At 42.8% G+C, this 21,603-nt stretch overlaps 1 protein-coding gene across 1 annotated transcript in view; it reads right to left on the minus strand.

The window, feature by feature from the left end:
• robo2 (roundabout, axon guidance receptor, homolog 2 (Drosophila)) overlaps window positions 1–21,603 on the minus strand; it is a 295,576-nt gene that overhangs the window by 32,604 nt on the left and 241,369 nt on the right. The window contains exons 8-19 of the mRNA XM_039789345.1: window positions 19,653–19,777; window positions 17,789–17,960; window positions 14,556–14,761; window positions 13,112–13,193; window positions 12,850–13,015; window positions 12,531–12,697; window positions 11,054–11,175; window positions 9,016–9,247; window positions 7,461–7,561; window positions 4,899–5,000; window positions 4,633–4,804; window positions 3,378–3,566 (exon numbers count right to left, since the gene is read on the minus strand). Coding sequence (XP_039645279.1) covers window positions 3,378–3,566; window positions 4,633–4,804; window positions 4,899–5,000; window positions 7,461–7,561; window positions 9,016–9,247; window positions 11,054–11,175; window positions 12,531–12,697; window positions 12,850–13,015; window positions 13,112–13,193; window positions 14,556–14,761; window positions 17,789–17,960; window positions 19,653–19,777 — 1,836 coding nt within the window. The remainder of the gene's footprint in view (window positions 1–3,377; window positions 3,567–4,632; window positions 4,805–4,898; window positions 5,001–7,460; window positions 7,562–9,015; window positions 9,248–11,053; window positions 11,176–12,530; window positions 12,698–12,849; window positions 13,016–13,111; window positions 13,194–14,555; window positions 14,762–17,788; window positions 17,961–19,652; window positions 19,778–21,603) is intronic.

A 21,603-nucleotide genomic window follows, 5' to 3' on the forward strand; every position in this document is an offset into this window, starting at 1 on the left:
CTGAGTTACTGATCCTTCAGCTAGCAGGGCTCCCCACAAGCCATGCATGTGGCCTGCTCTATTACAGTGATCTATAGATAACAAGGGCTGCTCTTTGTCAGCGGCTAGTAAAACTCTATGGCTCAAAGTGAGAGACGGCTGTGAAGGATCCATTTCATCTCTGTTCAACGACCATGATGACAAAGCAGCATCAAGAGTTCTAAGCATGTTAGAACTTCAATGGATCACAGGAAAACACAGGAAAGCAGCAAGAGTTTTGGAAATCACCTCATACCGATGGGGGCTGGTTTACTCAACAGGGAGAAGGAGAGCTGTTAGTAATTTGGCTCATTTGTTCCACAGATGGAGATTAAAGAAAGAAGGACGCTGAACATTCCTCCTCTCTTTTCCGTTTCATTCAGGTTGATTCCACAACAAGCCCAGGCATGGGTGAGAGAGGGGGCTTTTCTGTGGGTGACGTAGTGACGCAGATGACAGGGAGAGGAAGCTACGACAATATATTACAGAGGCTGCAACAGGACATTCAAATGCATCGTCAACATTACCTAAGCTTACTTAATCCAATTGTCTCTCTCATGAACAAAATTGTAGGATTTTAAACAAGAGAAACACAATTTCAAACTTGTCGAGTATGCATGTCGGAACAGTTAGATAGTTTATTTACTGCGTTAAGGTTTAAGCGACTGAATAGCAGCAAGTGGAATTAAAATACTTGCTGCTAACAAAGGTTTTACCCAGATAAAACCAACATCCCATGTCTGCCTGAATAAAATATAGCTTTGACAGCTCGAGACAGAGTTGGCATCCCTTATTCAGTCATAGCTAAGCCATTTCTCTTTGTTCCACCACCAACAAACTTAAATTAGAGAATTCTCTGTCGTCTGAGAGAGGACTGACAGGAGAAGGAGGTGGAGGCGAGGGGAGGCTGTGCAGCGGGAAGGCCTCTGAAGTCCCTATCTGTGCTCAGGCACATTTCTGGGCTGCTGTGGAATACTTTTATGTTAGCCAGAGTGACACAGCGGCATAGCTGTGCTTCTCGCCTCCCTCTTCCAGATAAGCACTTTCTCCAATATGAATACAGATTAATCCCCTTTAATAAGCATTAAGGGGGGGTGGACATAATCAGCATATAAAAATTCCATCAAATCTCTTTCCTGCTGGACGTGTGCCTCAACAGTGTAGTGATTTACCTCTCCTGTACTGACAGCTTTAGGAGGCTGAGACAGGACAGTCTCCATACATCAACTAATTGTCAATACAGAGAAGAGCAGCACTGTAAGACTCTTCAGCCGCACTCTGGCTCATGTTCTAAATATCACCTCACTGTAACTCTGTAATCTCAGCTATATTTGACCTTGTTTTGTGCTTGCCACTCAAAACTCTTTTAGTGAAATAACCTGCTTCCTCTCCAGCTTCTCTGAGGTGTGCCTCCGATTTCAAACCAGACAAGTTTCACTAACATATTAATGTCTTCCATAATCTTTTGAAGGTGAAGGCCAGAGTAAATTGGATTTTTGGCTGTAGGCTCCACGGGGACCACATAGCTACATACTGTACATAGCATACTTTACCAAAATGAAAAAAAAAATAGTTGAGGTTGTCACAGTAAATTCAGGAAACAGAGGGAAAGGCAATGTGCTGACCCCTCACTCATTACATCACACTGTACAGCACAGAGGCCTCTAGGCATCCTTTTCTTATTAATCTGCTCAGTGTCTTTGATAGGCTGCTCTTCTGCCAGTCCAGTCCATCCACAGACAGTCAGATGCATGATTTATACAGTGTTGGTACCACTCATGATGCCTAATTCAGCAGAGGACAGACAGTGACAATACTGTATACCACTCATCAAAATGCCTCTAGTTTACCAATAAATAAAATGGTAGCCAAAGTAGCTTAATATGTACTGTATAGTCACAGGAGGGGGGGAACTTGTCACAAAAAGTAAAGAACACAAAAACATAAAAGAAGGAAAAAGAAAAAGCAAAAGCAAATACACCACCCAGCTGCCAAACTGACACCTACTGTATGAAGAACAGATAAATACATTACAACACGATCCGAGTCTTAAAGAAAAAAGAAAGATGAAGAAGATTATTGGAGGAAGAGGAAAATGGGCAGTTTCACCCTGCACCACAAGACAAAAAATGATACACAAGACAGAATGAAACTTCATTAAAAAACAGGTAGCCACAACAGACATACACACAAGTACAACACAACAGGTACATAAGGCTGTAGGTTTGGCAGGAAGAAAGGCTCAAGTTTGCAGGGCTCTGGTCATGGCCAATAACAAATCTAGGTGTCTTTAACTTGTAAATTTGCTTCTTTGGTTCCTTAAATTGCCTTGATGGTTTTGATGTATGGAATTGCATTACCCATGACCATCAGTCTAACAATCCAAGCATATACTGTATACTATAAGCGGGCAGGAGATGAATCTGCGTTGAGGTGGGGTGAGGAGACAGGACAAATGAACAGTACCTGCAGGGGTGAAGGTGAAGGACTGAACTGCAAAAAAAGAAGACAGAGAAGTTGTGCGTTAAAAGCCTGCAGAGATAGGCGGTGCTTTAGGGGTATCTGCACACTGGGGACGGGGTCAAGCCGAGATGTGCTGAAGGGGCCAGAGAATGTTAAGACCACATCGTCACCCAGTGTTCAGAGCGACAGCCAGGAAAGCAGCCGGCTCAGAGGCCACAGAGGTGTAGAGACGGTGGCACAAACCAAAGAGAACACACATACATGTAACAAACAGAAATGAAGAGCAAATTCACCAGACCAGCTTATAGCAGCTGCCAGTGTGCATGTATGAGTTTCTCTTGAATTTCGACTGATAATAAGGCAAAAACTCATGTTAGAATATTGTGCTGCACTGACGGCATGTGTCAGTTCATTACCATTTTCTGCTCTCTAATTAAATCTTGTACCCGTGGCAGTGTATACAGTATGGACTTGGTGGTTGCTAGTATTGACTTGGTCAGTGTGTGGGAGGAGAGCTGGACAAACTCCAGCTACAATGACCAGCAGAGAGTCCAGTCTGCCCACTCAGCGCGACCTCCCCGCACTGTAAACCAACACTGTGGGTGGATTTGTCAAAAACTGTAACCCTCTGGAAATGATTCACGCTGACATCTGTCTCCCTGTTGAGCTTTAACACCATAGCAATCTCAGCCTCACTGCTAGCAACTTCGCCAATGTTCCATTAAAACTGTACTGATTAGGATTGAAATAAGATAGCGTAGTAGTAAAATACTCTTGCTGTGACAGAAGAAATAATATTTTATGAATGAATGATTTTTCCATTGTTTGCTAAGGCACAAGAGCAGAATGTCAGTGTAAATGTGCATAGGTGACTATGAGAATATGATCAGTCTAACCTGCGTAGTTGCTCAGGCCCTTTCTCTTCTTTCTCCTCCAGTAGAGCCAGATGCTGAAACCCATGAGGATGACCCAGCAGGCTCCTCCAATACCGGCGATAAAGGCAGGTTGTTTCACCACATCAGTGATCTGTTCTGTGATGCTGTTGTTCCGGTTTCCATGTATAATCACATCCCGGAATTCCTTACCTGAGGGCACAAGGATAAACAGGCAAGATTAATGTGATGCTGGATGGATAGCTACATGAGAGGAACAGGAAATAACAATGCTGTTGTGTATGTTTTGCTGCTTCAAGGTGAGTTGAACTTATCACAACAGCCCCTGTAATACTGATACACCAAAACACTTTTTCACTGAGCAGAAATAACACCTACAGATACATCAAGACAGGGTTAGGGCTAGATTGAGCTCATAGAAAGTAAGTCTGATGAATTTGAGCTGAGATATTGACCAAGGGAGCAGGACACAAATCTATAGGATGTGCAGTGAAATATAATGTACAGCCTGAAAAAGACAAAGCCTAAAAGCTTACAACAAACCCCCAGGTGAGCAGGTTGTTTGCTTAGCTCAGCCCCTAATTCACTCCATTGCCAGTAAAACACACCATGTGAAATGAGAAGAGAGGATCCTGGTCTGTATTGATCTCCAATCGCAGCTCACCCTGACTAGTCTGCTTGACACTATTTCTTGGAGCATGATAAGACTCCGAGTCCGAGCACAGACAAATGTTCCCACACACTGACAACACATGAACAAACACACACTCATAAAACACAAATAGCATATGTGCATGCATGCGAAGCTGCACAAATACTCTTCATCTTTATATTACTGTGTAATATACGACGCACAACCGTTCGCATATCCACAGACACGCAGACACACAAGATATTACAACTGCAAGCTTGGGGTTCTGCTCTCGGAGATGGATTATGTGAGTGACACTGGGGAAATAAGAACATGCTTCAGGCCAAGCCATCAGTTATGGGTCAAATCAGGCACAATCTGCCTCAGCTCCACATAAATCAAATGTGGTCAGGCCACATATCAAAATAGTAGTATTTGAACAATATTATCCATTTGGGAAATCTTAGTATTTAACGAAAACATTCACACTATTTGTTCTCCTGTTGAAATCATCCACTAAGACTGAAATGCAATCTTATTCTTTGTGAACACTGGTGTTGACATAGATACAAAATTAAACTGATTATTGAAGAGTAGTGAATGTTTTTTTTAATCAATCCATCTTACCGATGATAATAGACTGAGGTTCACTCTTGACTCCAACCCCTGCACTTGTGCTGGCCGCCACTTCCACCCGGTACACAACTCCCACCTGCAGCCCGCCCACCACCACTGAGCGTATGGCTGCATCCACTGTCTTATTTACATGGAAACGTGTCTCATTCCCCAGACACCAGATCTAAAGCAGAAAAGGGAAAAATTAGAGAGGCAGTTGATTCCATTTGGCTTTGTATACGTTTGATGATAATCCATTTTGACTCGCTGAGACAAACCTTGTACTCTTGGATGATGCCGTTCTGGTGGTCAGGTGGAGGGGGGTCCCAGGAGATGCTAATAGAAGTGCTGTTCTGGTTTCCCACAGTCAGGACTGTTACCTAGCTGAAGTGCGGGACGGAAAAAGGAAAAAAAGGGCAAAAAAAACCCAGGAAAAAAACAAAGTGTTATAATTTCCTCTTAAGGGATGTTAAATTATTTTTATTTATATATTAGGGGTGGTGTATGTACCAAAACCCACAACCAAAAAAAAAAAATTTTTTAAAAAAAAAAAAAAATAAATAATAACACACAAAAACACAACAAAACCAAACAAAAACAAACACACACACACACACACACACACAAACAAAAACACCAACAAAAAAAAAAAAAAAAAAACTTTTTTTTTTTTTTTTTTTTTTTTTTCTTCGTGGAGGAGCCAGTGAAAAAAAAGTCTCATTAGAGGGGGATTTACATGAAGACCAGGGCAGGTTTGACATGGCTATAGCCTATCTTTAACGTTTCACTATGATTTAATATCTCATCCTCTGCTCCAGCCTGGTGGATTTGCACAGACAATACTGGTATTGATTTGTGAAATGACGGCCTGGCACAGTCAGGCAAGTGCTCTCAGTCAAGCTAAGACTCCGACACTGACTGAGCCAGGGTGGCATGCGGGTCAACGAGCTTATAGGATGAAGCGCAGATGAGAAGGAAATATGAAAAAAATACATTTTAGGGGAAGGAAACAAGGTCTCAGTAAACATATTGACCGATTCCATCGATCAGCCAGATGAAACTAAAGCCAGTAGGTAAGGATCAGAGGGAAGCTTCGGAGCGAGGCACATCTAAATGAATCAGCTCTATCCACAGGCAGACAGAGAGTGGATAGAAACAAGACAAGTCCAAGCTTTCATAAACCTCACTCTGTTGTTATTCTGATGGCAACAATATTCTGACCCCACAAGGGGTAACAGAGGAAAAATAAATAACAGTTGGCCCAACTGGAAATAACGTTTTAAAAATAATGTTTTCTCATTTCCGCAGTGGCTGGCAGGGGAGCGGCACCACAGCAGAATACTGACAGGTCAATTACTCCTGGGCTGCCTCTCCCTCACCTCGCCTCCATCCAAAATGGCACGTGTCACCCTGTAAATCTGTGCTCATCCCTCAGCGCGATAGGCCACACCGGCCCCCAGAGAGCCAGAAGGCCCTGGCATGCTGGAAGATGAATGGGTCCAATGATGAACCCAACACCTTGGCCAGATTAGAAACAATCTACCAAGAGAGCATCTGATCAACCATGGTGCTTAGGGCTCTCCAACGCTGCATTACATCCAGGTGACAAAGTGCTGGATTGGTGCGTGGCAGCAATCAGAGACAATGTCGTTCAAAGTTAATGTTATGAATGATTTAGCAGCTTATTATCATGCATATTTGTGCTAAACAATACACATTTTTCAATAGAGGCCCTAAGGGGCTGTCCTAATAGAGCCATTAGCAGAGTGATGTATGGCAGGCACGAATGTGACCCCCTGTCTCTCACGCACACACAAAGCTGTGCTGCATGATGAGGGAATACAAACATATCATATCTGAAGCCAATAGCTAATGTAAAGCAGTGGGTGGTGTGGGAGGCTACCTGTGAACATTCCCCAGAGATCCATCAACATGGATGAAGATTATTAACATTTATACAAACATTACTGATTTCCTTTCCCCCTATATAAGCATATTTTGCATAAAGGACGGGCCTCCTTAATGACGTCTTAGACAGTCATTCAGTGGGAATCAGATGAAAGGGCGTAGGTTTCGTTTCAACATTGATGGGGACAAATATTAAGCAGCGGGTGTGGCAGGTGTGGGGTTATAATACAATATTTTAAGAAAGAAATCCACCTGCCCTATAGTCGGCTGTGCATTACTTTATTGCTCTGCTGTATGGTAGTTTCCCCTTCAGATTGCTGACAGACACAGAGCCTCGTTTGGGACTCTGGTCTCTGGAAGCGACAGTATGCTGCTCTTCATCGGAGGTGGAAAACCATAACTATGGCTGAAATATATGGGACAAGCATGCAGAGCGGCACATCTGCCGCAGCATGCCCGCAGTAGAATGCATCCATTATAATAAACTAAAGCTGCTACACTGACCGTACGTATCCACAGTGTCGTTTTTTGATGGGAGGGATTGCCCCGCTTCCCAAGAATTCAACGCTTGATAGGCTTGCCACTAGCAGTTTCTCTTCAATGACCACTGACAAGCAAAGAAAACAGGCTACACCCTCCTACAACTGAGATGGCTGCACCTGACTGGACGAACGCTTTACTTGTGGGCTGTCTGCTCCCGGATATTAAAACAGACCAACATGGTGGCTTGTTTGGCTATTTTCGCTTATTTTATGAAAATTGTTTACCGAATTGTGTTTCTGAAAACATTTTATGCAAGAAATAAGCTGTGAGCAGTTGCTGAATCTGTTTTTCATTTAAGATTGACAACAGTAAGAAGCAAGAGGGACTTTATGCAAATGAGGAGCGGGTAACTCAACGCCCCATTTCTCAAAAAGTTGCTGCGTCACTACCAGAAAGCATTGCCAATGAATGAGAAGCGTGGAAATGGCGCTGCCTGTGGACACTAACTTGACCACGGAACGCATCGCGCTGTTCATCTCTATTTGAGGAACTGGTCAGAGGAAAGACACCACACAGCAGTCCAAACTTTTTACAACTCAAAATAACTGGAGCATACTGAGCAGCTCTCGCCTCCTTCATGCCTGGCAGTAGGATTGGTGGAGATTGCTCGAATATTGGCAGGGATAATTCTGTGTCCCTGCTGTCCATATGCAAACCTAAACCCTTGATCAGATGGCAACCAGAGTTCCTCTATCACCTATGACATGATTCTCCAGATGGAGAGTGAGAGAATGTGTGAAAAAGGAGGAGGGAGACTACAAAGATGGACACAGCATTGGAGCGCTGAGCATACTGTAACCTTGCATCCGTCTACTCTAGGGATTCTCTAATTGTGTTAGCTAATGGACAAGCTAAGTTTTAATCACCCTCTGACCAAGACTTCTCTATCCATCTAGCTGCCCTTCTTAGTAGTCCCAGTGTCTCTGAGGAGCCTAGAGCTGTGTGTTTGACGGTGTATCAGCTGTCCAGGCAGAGCAGCGGGGTTGTGACAGAAATAGAAGCTCTCTGAGGGACTGGGATGCAGATAGAGCAGAAGCAGCGAGTGTTATCAGCATTGGTAATTGCTGGGACATGAAGGTTGTGAAGGCTTCGGGAGAGGTGGTGTGCTTGAATGTAAGCGTTTTGTGTATGTGTGTGTGAGAGTGTGTGTTGGGGACAGCTGTAATGTGATGGCAGTTCCCCTACAGTGTACACCGGCTGCTGGCTACAGGAGATATGGTCCCTCTGAGAAAGGGAAAATAAATGGGCCTGCCACACGGACAGGATTTGAACTGTCTCCTATACATGCAGGCCTAAATATGTTGTGGCAAGATGGGCTTTGTCTCCAGTATATGGAGTCTGTATTTGTCTCTTTGTGCTGTTGTACGCACGAACGTCTTTCCTTCAGATCACATCATAATTTAATTTCAGTTATTAGACTCGAAGGTTGAAGCAAAGCTGGCGCAGTGCTGTTGGATGCATTTCTGTTATGGCATAGGTCAAAATAGTAAATTCATCCAAACACAGACCTGTGTCTGTGTTTGTTTGTGATATTGTGCCACACTGCTCTGTGGCCTTGTCAGAGCCTGTATGAATCAAGCTTTGGGCGACAGATCATCTTCACAGCAGGAAGTGTGCGCTGTGTCCAATCACAGCTCAGGCCTGTGGGTGATGGATTAGAAGAAGTTTGGCACTAACACCACCAATCATAAACAAAAAAAGCACAGCAGGAAGGTCAGACAGACAGGCACAAACATGCATTCACACATATACCCTCAACTCTCTGTGTCAAAGGGAGGGACGGCGCGCCTGCGATATTATGACAAAAACCAACATGAAAACAGCCTACGGGGTCATGTGTCACCCGTCATCCCACATTTGTGTGGACTCACACAGTTTGAGTTACTATGTTGTATTGCTCCCGACATAATCTACAAATACTCAGCAGGTTCTTCTTCTTCATACCTTCCTCAGTTGTCCGTGCCGTTCGGGACTCACTGTCCATGCCTTGAAACTCGTTGAAATATGGACGGACCTTAATCTCATACACAATGCCCTTTTTGAGCGCAGAGAGGACGACACTGCGCTCAGAAGGGACCTTCACATCCTGGGTCTGCCAGGGTCCTGGTGAAGGCAGTCCTGATGTCTGCCTGTACAGAACTCTGTAACCCTGGATGAACTGGGACTGACGATCCACCTGAGAAAGTGAATGAAGACAGGTTTACTGTTGTATTTCTGTGCAAAAAGAACTGGACAGAGGAGATTGGTAGATGCTATCTTGTGCCAGCCACTAGGTAATATAAAAGGGATGTTTTTCGGCAATGTATTTCTTCCTTACAGGATTGCATTCATGACACTTCCGAGGCTTTTACTCGTTAAATGGGTCTTTTAGCTCCAGCTATGACACACATAGGTCAATTAAAACCCTGACAGTACCTCATACACCCAGCTCCCAGCCCAAAGTGTTCCCTCCTCTATTAAAAAGACTTTCCGTAATGCCACCTTAAAGGACAGATGCATGTCTCATGTCTATTATAAATACTAACTATTGAAACTGGAAAGCAAGTCCCACCACATCTAAGATGGGCTGCGAGTATGAGAATGTCATGCGGCAACACATACAGATGCCCTGGGGACATGAGGAGAATACACAGCAGAGGTGATAACAGCAGATCGGTCCCATAGAAAAGACAGAGAGTGGAAGTGTGATAGCCCCCCTGCAACCCACAAAGGACCCCTCCCTTAAAACTTGGACCCATTTAGCTACACAGAAAATGCGGAATTTATGCAGAGTCGGAGTGGGCACATAACTCATTGTAATGGCTTGTTAACAGTAGAAGAAGTGAGCCGGGCTTTCAAGTGGGATATTAAGCAGCTGTTTTTCGCAAGTGTAGCCAGAGTAAATCAGCAAAATGGATTCCCTGCTTGGTGCGTGACTTTTATTAATGGAATGATTTGGGAATATAAAAGCTCTCTGAGAGTGGCCCCTCTGTTTACTGAAAGGGCCCCTGATTGATTAGGCAGCCATGTTTTGTGTTGATTGTACATTGCAATCATAAAGCAATGCTTTAGCATTAAAGTAGCTAGCAAGTCTCGGGGTGAGACTTATTACAGGGGTCAATAAACATGTCACCAGGAAAAGTGCTAATGTGGTTCATTTGGAAATGGAAACAGGCACTCCATGCCACTAAGTGATAGCTGTATACTGTAAATATCTGCACATGAGGGATTCATAGCACCACCATCAAAATAAACATATATTTCATGATCACCTCAGCTTTGAATAATATAAATAGGCTGTTTGTCCTTATTAGCATACAATTAAAACAATATATGTTAGCCAAGGCTATGGCTGTTTTTACATTTTTCACATTAAATAAAACTGCCAAATGTGGGACATAATGTGGTAGTTGCCAAACACCACAATATGTGCATATGTATGGTGGGAAAGCAGGTGTGTGTTTGTATTGTTTGCATGTATGAGTGTAAAAGAAGATGAATGCATCATCCCATGAACAAAATGCAGTTAAACCACAAACATTAATTTCAATCTAATTTCATCTGTGCAAAGTCCTTGTTTTAAGAGGGAAGCAGCTGAAGACATGCAGAAGATTGATGAGCAACCAGATGTCTCTGACACCTCTTGTGATGTTCAGTGTGGTTAGGAGAAACAATTTTTCAGCTATTTGATGTTCAGTTACTTTTAAGTCACCAATCAAAGCTGCAGTCTGGGGGAACAACCGGACTAAAATTCCCTGACATAAAACAAATTGTAGCCTCGAGCTGCACCTTTTTGGTTTCAAAGAGGGATCTTAGAATATAAACTATCTTGACTTTATGGCTCAATTTTACAAAACCGATGATGTCTAAAGAATGTGGGGAGATAAGAAAACCACCTACAAATCGGACAAAGTTGTTCCAGTGCAAAGACTCAAACTGAACAAATGAGAATGATGTACTACTATAGTTGGATTCTGTATGCCAAAAGACAAGCTGCCCTTACCGTCCAGGTGACCTGAATGGTTGTGGGACTCAGCACAACTGGGTTGTGCAGCCGAACTATGACCTCACCGAGCTCCTTCTGTACATGCCTGTGGTCGACACCCTGAGCTGGAGGACTTATATCTATGAGAGAGCAAGAAAGAAAAATGAGAAAGAGAGAGAGGGCACAAAATAAAATGTTCCCCACTCTCCTCCAGGTGCTTTTCACAGATCTCACTCACAATACACCTTGCTTCATCACCATCAGACGTGGAATGGTAAAAGAGTGAATGAATAGACCAATCGCTTTCAACAAGGAAGAGTACACTTAGTGATTACGACTTCATTTGAAAAGGAGCAACTTCATCTGCATTAAAATGACCTCATTCCATTTTGTATTAAGGCTCCTGTCTGGTTTGGAGAAAAGAAAGGAGAACTGGGCTGGCAAAGTTCTTCAGATGTGTGACTTGTCTGCACTTACAGGGGCCTGACTGAACAACCGCATCAACAAACGAACTCTGAATGCGCGACCCCAGACATATTGGATGGAAGATGAATGGACACTATGACACTATTTTCCAGCTCATTTCCCATTCTGCCCATGCACATGTTTCAAGTTACAAGCAATAAAAAACTCCAGTGTATGAGATACTGAGTGTGGTTGAAGTGAGCAACATTTTGAGTTATTTACTGAAGGGAAGCAAAAAATCTCGCAAGAAGAATTATACATACATATAAAAGCTTCATTCAGACAACCCAAGACGGTCATGAATCACAGGCCACACTATTAATGCAAGACGGGCCAAACACAGTTAAAAAGAAGTGAAAAATCAATTTGTCATCAATGCATGCCATTGTCAATAAACACGTCGATATATCATCTCAAGACCTTCACCTCAGCATAAGACAGATATGCCGCAATTCAAATTGACTCCACTTTTTTTTTTAAACACACTCTTGGCTTGCATTTGACAGAGCTCAGTCAAAAGTTGCTTTTTGATTTATTTATTTTTTATTTTTTGCCGGGGACTTAACATATCAGTGTAATCTGGAGACTGTGGTCTGTCCGGTCCAGTAATCAAATCTTCTTTGGGTTTGGAGGCAGTCATTTTCTCCAGTTATGATCATTAACATAGCAGGGATAGCACTAACACAGTTAGGCTTTCCAAAAGTAGACATGCTTATTTTACATAATTGCTAAAGTGTAGCCTTAATGAGCTGAGCTGAGATGGAGAATGTGACCTCTGGAAAGTTGTGCAGTGTTTCGGTATAGCTATTGGCTGCAGATTGCTGAGAGGGGCTGATAAGTATCACACTTTGAAGGGGAGCACAATGACCTTCTCCTATCAGTAGAAACAAAAATTATACTCAGCAAAAAAGAACACCACATTCCACCACCAGTCAAAGTGATTATGACAGGTTCTGAATTAAATATACATTTATTTAATGAACACTATAAATACAACACATTCCTTTCATATTCATGTTATGTAAAGTACCTTGCGTTCTGACAGGATCAGACATGGGGCTTGGATCACTCAGCCCCTGGCTGTTGACTGCTCGGACCATGAACAGGTAGATGGTGTTGGGACGGAGGCCTTTGACGGTAAACTGGGTGGTTTTGACATGATCTGCTACTGTTTGCCAGCTGTTGCTCACTGATTGACTGCAATGGAAGAGAAAAAAGGTGGTTTCACATTATTTTTCATTGTCTTTCCACACGGTACAATATATTTGTACCTGCAATCCTCACACTACCAAAGCTGCTACATAGTCGATACTGTAGAGTGAGGGTTTGATGTTACTGGTTAAACAAACCTGAATGCTTCAATAACAAAGGAGGAGACAGGTGATGCTCCAGCCATCCCAGGCTGCCAGGACAAGGACACGCTGTTCTTGGTGACATCAGTGACCTGAGGTTTAGAGGGCGGGCCTGGAAGCTCATTCTCATCATGGTTTTTTATGACAAGCACTCCACCTGTTTCTGAATGGAGAGAAGGATACTTTCTCTAGTGAAAACTGCAGATTCTTCTGTACATAAAACATATCATACAAATACAATCATTACGCCATCTTCTACCTTTGACTTCCAAAAAAGCGCTCCATGATGTTTCACCGCTGGAGCTGGTAGCCACACATGTGTAGATCCCAGAGTCTGAAAGCTGGTATAAAGTAGAACACACATGTATATATGAATAAAAACACATATACACTAACAGCATGGACACCACTAATATCACTTTTAGTGCCATTTCATTTACACATGCTGAGAGCAGTCGCTATGACTGAATATATGTTATCTTCCTATCGCTGAAACATTGAAAAGTGATGGGGCTTCATGACTTCATGAGCTAGCCTTGTGCTGGCCAAATTGTGTGTCATTTGTGAGTGCCTCAAAGTGCTGACGCTAATTTCCTAATTAATTCCATTTTCTACTCACCACCCTTCCATCACTTTTCTACTCCCCATCCTCATTTCCCCACTGTCCTGTCGACTACAACAAAGCCAGGCTAATTCATTTAGGGTGGGCTGCTTGAACCCCCTGGAACGATGACAGCTGGCTTTGCTCTCCATCCCTCTTAGGAACTTTGGTTGTTTGTTGGTTTTTGTCCCTGTGCCTTCCTTCCATTTATTAAATAACATGTCAATGGTCGGCAGCTTTGTCAAGCATAATAGATATTCCACTGAGGCCTCCGAGTGGGGAAAGTGAGGCATGCGCCTTTTAAATTGAATCTACTCTAAATGTATGTGTGTGTGTGTGTGTGTGTGTGTGTGTGTGTGTGTGTGTGTGTGTGCGTGTGTGTGAATATATATCTGTAAGTGCATACATGTTTCTATGCTACAGCTGGAGTCCATCCAACCCTGCACAGCTGAGCCCAGTTGGAGCTGCAGCGCCACTAAGTGATACTATCAAACAATTAAAATAAATCAATGCTGCCTATTCATCTCTTTAAGGAATTATCGTACCTTGCGTCAGCCATGTCTTACTGAATTCTACAAACGCTCGTATCCTGCAGTGTTGTAGGCATGCCCATACAAATGCATATAACTGTATAAACATCTTAAATCAAGACACTTAACCAAGAAAATAGAGTGGTGACAAAGTGTGAAGCAATAAGGGAGCTGACAATACAAAAACATTTTCTTTTTTACCTTTAGTTTTTCAGGGAAGGTTCACTGAGAGGAAGCCTCTGATCAAATGAGCCTCTGAAAACACCCTGATCACATTCACACAGTTCCACATTCATACCTGGAAGCTGTCCAGTACAACCACAGTCTGATCTGCTGGCCACCGAGCGGTTGGGGTTAAGGGCCTTGCTCAAGGGCACCTCAGTGGTGGTATTGAGGGAGGAACAAGCGCTGCTCTTTCACTTTCCCCACCCAGATTTGATCCTGCCGGTCTGGGGATTGAACTGACGCACTCCCAGTCACAAGCTCGCTTCTCTAACCTTTAGGCCACCCTTGTCGGACAAAGCTATTGTAATATAACATCTTCAACCAATAAGACCAATGAAATGCTTTACCTTGACGTTTTTTATCTGCAGGCTGCCCAGCTCCTGCAGGGACATGCGGGCATCCTTTCCCAGCAGACTGACCCCATCCTTCAGCCAGCTGATGGAGGGGATGGGGTCTCCTGATGCCTGGCACTTCAACAGTGCCACACTGTCCACCCCAAGTGTCTGATTGGACGGGCCTTGGCGAATGATGGGTGGCGGCCTGTCTGTGAGCACTGCGATACAAAGACAAGTATTTGAACATATTATTCATATGATTCTGAAGTCCAGATGGAAAATCTGTGTTCACATAAGGCGCCTGACTGTAAAATAAACTGAGTGGCAGTGTTGATCATAAAATGCACCGAGGGTGGATGTGGGTATCTATCATAAAGTCGACTATTTTCTCTGCAGGTCTTGTAATTGCACCACAGAACAATGACCGTATCCTCTATTTCCAGGAAGGAGGGGAAAGAACAGCTGAGTAGTGTTACTAGTTTTGTTGATGTGGCCGAGGGATGCTAAGCAGTTTCCAGTTACTGCCTGGGTAGCCTTATTTTTACACACTACTCTAGACTCTGTGGTACAGTTTAGCGGTGAGACTCTTGCCTATTGACTCAGTGTGGTTCCGGTAAATACTTCATTATGTGAAGCATGGGGCACAATGAAAGGTGAATTTCAAATACTAAATGTTACTGAAAACAACAGAGATAGGATTAGTAAATCTAAATCTTCAAATAATCAGAGAAGACAATCCTTTTTTATTTTGTTTTAAGTTCACTTTAGACGAATGCTAATGCTGTGATGAATTCCATTTGCATGAGCAAATTCATTTGTTATAATGTGCCAAAAAAAAAAGCCTGTGGGTCCCTTCAATGAAATAGTGGGTATGTCAGAGGTGATCTCAGAGAGAGTTAGTGCTCTAGCACAGAGGCAGTTTATATATTTAGAGTTGAATAATGTGGAGTCCCCCTGGCTTCACAGAACCCACATTAATTAGACGGTATGGATTAATGAAGTCAGACCTGCAGGGGCTAATTACCAAGTCTACCTCTGTAACCTTTCAACACATCATCACACCCTCATTTCCACCCCTATTCTCACTTTAGCAGCTACATCTGACAAAAGGTAGTGGTTGCAAGTAATACACTTCTGCTGTGTTGTGGTCACCCCTTGCTATGGGTCACCTAAGACAGAAAAAGAAAAATTGTGCAGAAACCTGATATGTTATCTACCAAAAGCCAAACATCACATATCCATTTTAATAATGATATTTCACTTCTTGTTTTAGTGCTCTTGAATGTTTATATTAGGGAGAATGCAATCATATCAATCAAAAGTAATCATGTAAATCTGAAAGTAAGCCAAGAGAGTATTCAAAGCACCTGCTGCTTGTTTATCTTATCTCACACACCCCGGGGGTTTTCTGTCAGTTTTGAAAGATCTATAGATTTACACCAACATTATAAGCTAGAATAAAGCATTTTATTTCACTACTAAGTAGCCTGAATTATCATCGGCAACCATGTTTGTTAATACATGTTTTAAAGGGGCGCTATGCAGTTTGGGCCATTTCTTCGCTTTTCAGCTCCTATGTTTACTGGTGTCTGACTCCTCTCTCGGTCAGTCTGGCGTTTCCTCTTTCTCTGTTCCTCCGACAATGCTTTCCTAGCTTTCTGCTTCTTTTTTGCCGGCTCAGCCATGATGATAGTGTGAAAAACTCCATCGCTACCTTGTTAGCCGGTTCCTGAATGGGCGTATCTGTGCATTGCTGTGACGCAATTTGTTACATCACGAGACCTGATATCACGCCATACTTCCTGACGCTGAGGCCGGCGTCTCGCCGGTCCCGAAAGTTGCAAGGGTGGTTTTTCCGCTCACAGGCGCTTAGGGGGAAGCGAGACAACCACCATTCAACTCGAAAAAAGTCATATAACCATTCCAATGACTCCGAAGCTGTTCAGTTAAGGTAAATTAAGCTAAAAAAAACAGTATAGTTCCCCTTTTAAGTGAAGTCTATGACTCCAACACCTTAAGATTAAGAGAAGACAGTAAGCTATGACTAGTGAAAGAAGCTAATGCACAACCAGAAATTGCCAGGCACGGGGATGCACCTGATGTATGTGTTGATGGCATGTAGGAGTGACAGAGGGGGGAGGCAAGGCTCAACTAAGGCCTTGGGTCTCTGCATCAGGAATTTCTCATTACAGATCTCCTTGAACTCCACAGACTGTTGTCGGGGTTTGGGGCAGTAAATCACATGAAGACTGAGGCAGGTGTGGCCGTGACCTCACCATGGCCCTCCTGTACTCTTTCCTCCTCTGCCTTCTTTTCTTTTAGACCATCCTAACATCCGTCTTGCTAACATGCCTTTTGCTATAAAAAAAAATTAAATGGTTAACTGTTGATAAGCCAGCTAAGTCTTTGGCTGTTAAATGTGATGATATTTTATTCCAGGCAATTAAAGGACATACCAATTGTGTATATGCAATAGAACCATTCCTACTTCAGATAAAATGTTGGGGAAAAAAAGTGTTCCAGTAGTGCTTTTAATCTCTCTACTAGCAGGTACTTCAGCAGACATATGGATGGCCGTCGATCTTGCCATCACAGCAGCTGAGCAGATTAGATGCTCCCACACCTCGCAGGACCACATAATTCATTCCACAGAAAACCCATGTCACTCACTCACTCAATCATGCCCCCTCTCTTTCTCTGTGTCTCTTTCTCCTGCTCCCTCATACAGATACTCACACGTCGCCCACTCACACAAAACGCTGATCATTAAACTTGAAGGAACTCAAGGGCAATGCTTTATTGCCTTTCCAAAAGGAAAAGTAGAAAATGTTAATTGTGACACGAAAAAAATAACAAACAGCGTACTGCAAAAACACAGTTACTGAAGGTCGTGGGCATACTGACATTTGTCAGACTGAAGCTGAATGTATGCCTGCCTACAAGCTTTTTTTTTCTTGTGTACCTATACTTTCACATGGGCCAAATTCCCATATGAATTTGGAAAGCAAAAAATGTGTTACACTTAAACCATGACAAACTAAAATCAGATGTTATTTATGCCAGTATTAATCATTTGTTTGTTGAGGGGTAATTGTCTAAATACATGTGGGGCAGAATCAAACATGCATATTGAAAGTACATCTGTGTTTATATGTACATATGAACCAACTTCTCCACATTTGCAGTGGTGCTAAGGCGTGTGCTGGCATGGAAGATGTTACAGGACGCATCGGTTTTGCCCTCACCATCTGTGACCTCCAGTTGAGCCTTGGCGAGGATACTGCCTGCAACGGTCAGAGCCTGGCAGATATAGTAACCAGCATCTGCCCGCTGCACAGATGAGATGGTGAGGTCTCCGCTGGGTGACACCGAGAAGCGACTGTTGGGCTGCTGGGGCTGGTTGGGAAAGAGCAAATTCTGCAGGAAAAGAGGTACAAACGGCCAATTAGTGAGAACATGGAACCAGTACAACCTGGAAATATGACAAAACACTCACACCCAATACCGCCAAACTCACACATAAACTATGCACACTCACATACACACAGATCAGACTATTACAGCTACAATGAGAACAATTTCATCTATCACTTGGTTAACCAACCTCACAAACTTCCCATCATGTATACAGCATAAAGACTCGGTTTCATACTTATTCTTGTGCCAAGCCAGAGGCTCCACTGTGTTATGAAGGCAACTTTTGCTCTTGTTGGCGTCATGACTGTTTTCCCTTCTGCTTCAATTCCACAGCAGTTTCGCTGCTCTTTTACCCACAGAGACCACCCCATACAAGTTGAGCTAATGCTGAATATAATACGATGTATCTTTAGAATAGAGGAAGGGATAATTAATCCTACATAATTTAGAGTAAATACACAGGATCAAAGCACTGATGACACTGACAACATCACCTCTACTTCTTTCTTTGTTAGCTTTAGAGCCGCTTTATCCCTGCGCTTTTTTTTGTATGCCTATTTTCTTATGATCCCAAAGGTAACCCACAAATACATTAACTGGATTTAATTACACCTAATCTCTTTAATGCAACAAATGATGTTGTTGTTTTTAATTAGGCTCCACGCATCTCTAGCACATGAGAGATGTACACTCCATTATCCTCAAGTGTGAGAAAAAAGGTCTGTCCGCCATTTAATTACTATACTGAATGATAGCTTTAATTTGTTCTCTCAACAAATACCTTTATATCTTTTATATGTCAATGTGGGTGAGGTACAGAAAGCATCGATAAACACAGAGACAAGTGCAGAGATAGCGAGGGCGTGCAACTGCTTGTACAAAAGTGTTTGTAGTACATTCATTTCAAAAGGCTCATCTTTAATAACTATGTGAGACACACGCTGAATATAAATCTTCTCTATCTGAAGAAGTTTACAACATGACTCAGTGCTACTGAGTCGCATTGTAATCTTTAGGTCACACATTGGTAAGGGGTAAAGTGGGTGAGTATTACACCAAATGTTTGTGAGAACATGTAACCCTGTGTCTCATATTCTGGTTCACTCTTTTAAGAGAACTTTGCTGTAATTGTTGGCCTGCAGGCTGTGTGTGTGTGTGTGTGTGTGTGTGTGTGTGTTTGAACCTTAGCCAGGGCTGAATCATATCTCTGGCTCATCTACAAGCCCCAACAGGCTCCTAATTGGCACTGTTGTTAAGCGTTGCGAGGACACCCAGGTATTTGAATGGGTATCTGCTTGACTGAGGGATAGGATCGTTCTTATCAGTGCAGGGTCACGGAAAACCGATTAGCACTTTGCCAGGCACACTGTCGTTTTGCGGCTCCTGAGAACAAAGGTGTATCTGTGTCTGTAGTAAAGATACTGATGACAGATAGTGTAGTTTGCAGTGCTGTGTGTATGTGTGTAATGTGTATGTGCAGGGCAGGAGAATCATAAGTACTCAGCAAGTGTGCATACAGCCAAGGAAATCCAAACAAAGTGCTGAGTGTTGATAACACTAGGAAACAGTAGATAACAAAAGCTGCTGACTAAGAGAGCAATATATTTCCGCATGTAAGAAATAATGCAAAAAAGCAATAAAAACGTTACAAATGTTTTCCACGCTCGGTTGTGTGAGGTCGTTTGCTCTTACCTGACTTCCCTCCTTCTGCCAAAAGACAGCAGGCTGAGGGTTTCCTTTGGTTTCACACGGGAAGGTGGCAGTGCGGCCTTGAGCCACAATTTGGTCCCTTGGGCGTATGACAAACTGGGGTGCAGCTGAAGTCAAAGGGCAAAAACACCAGTGTTAGTAGACCAGTGGTACACAGTGAGGCCAAACATAAGGGCTGGAGATTATCAGGGCTTGGGGATTTCAAGCAAAAACAAGCAATATACCACATGGAATAAAAATCAAAATAGTGCGGTACAGAGCTTCCATGCAGCGTTATATCCATCGCTCTCTAATGGCTCTGAACAGAGGGAGGACACCAATGACTATCATGATGATTATTGCTATGGTAACCAGGTTGGCCATTCATCCAGGTGAGGCTAAGGCTGAATGAATGACAGTCACATTGGCATTCACAAGGAGAAGCGCCTTTTCACAAAGGCACTTAGATCTGAGACAACACAAAGGCACACCCATGCCCAGGAAACATCCAAAACAATGAACAGGTATAGACATAAAAGGCTTAATCATGTCTAAATTTCCATATGTAAGATTTAGTCTTCATCAGAATGCGTCTCATATAAAAGTCCAGATCTGAAGTGGCTCAGTGCTTCTGATCAAAGTTGTATCAAGAAAGAGTGAGAGATTTAAAGAGACTTTTTCTGTGTTTACCACACTTCAAGCTAACACCTCTCCATCAAATAGAGAAGAGGCTTGAAAAGCTATCAAACTTTGAAATCGTAGTGTGAAGCTTTCTTAGTCAATATTCACGACTCCATCAGGAGCCGGACCAGTTGTCACACACGCAGTCGGGGCAGAGTGAGACATTTCTGACTGACAACTTGGCAGTTGCAGTTCAATAATAAAGAGAGAGGAGTTTAGAGATTAGACACAAGTTATTTTGGTGTGCAGCCGCACCTCTCTTGGCTCCCTGACCATTCTCTGATGGTGGGTAAAGGAGGCTTTATTATTTAACACCAGCAATGATGTTTTTATTTGAAAAATCAATTTAAACGGTATGTTTTTATCTCAAATAATCAAAAGCTTCAGTGTACTGCATGACAATGGATTCTAGCACAGACGCAAAGAAGACTTTTTCCTCTTAAGTCCATATCTTTATGCACTACCAGTAACCTTTATTCCTCTTATTACACAGATGCCATATGCTAATAATAAGTACAACTGACGAATATAATAAATTATCTCAGCTGCAAAACTAGATCGTCTGAACTTTGACCTGAGGTAATTTACTGCATGACCCAAGACCTCTGCTTGTTTATTCTATGGCTGTCAATGGGGGGTCTTAGTCCTGTGTTGACAAGTACCATGTTTACCAAGATAAAACCTCCTTACAGGAGGAAATATGGGCCCTGCAGAGATAACGAAAGTCAACAAATAAAAGACTGAGTTAAGTGCCGACAATGGGTAGTAGAGGCCATTTTATATAGGCAATCAAAATGAAAAATTAAGACATTTTTTACACAATGTTGGTAAATTCTATAACAAAAAAATCTGAATTGTTGCAATGCAACATCTTGCACCATTTCTGTTTCTTTGTAAGTCCTTTCACTGACAAGCCAGCTGGTTCTAGTAAGGCCAAACTCTTCCCATTTGGCTGGTTTTTCCATGTAATCCCTTTTTGGGGGTGTGTATTTGTCAAATATACACACAGTTGGGAATGCTACAGATGGCTACAGATTTACTGCCTTCCCGTTTGGCCTTCTGCAGCTTGGATATCTTGTGGCTCTCACAATGCTGGGACTGATACAGAGCTCCTAAATCATGCTCTGGCAAGGACTCAGTTCCCTCCCTTCACTTCCTCTGCTCTGTTCCATCCCACACACTGCACTACTAACTACTCGCTAAAGATATGGTTTAACACCTTACAGACTGGTCCCTATCACTGCATCGCCTGGCCTTGTCCTTTCTTCATCAG

This window comes from Perca fluviatilis, chromosome 2, assembly GCF_010015445.1.
Source record: "Perca fluviatilis chromosome 2, GENO_Pfluv_1.0, whole genome shotgun sequence".
NCBI classification, from domain to species: Eukaryota; Metazoa; Chordata; class Actinopteri; order Perciformes; family Percidae; genus Perca; species Perca fluviatilis.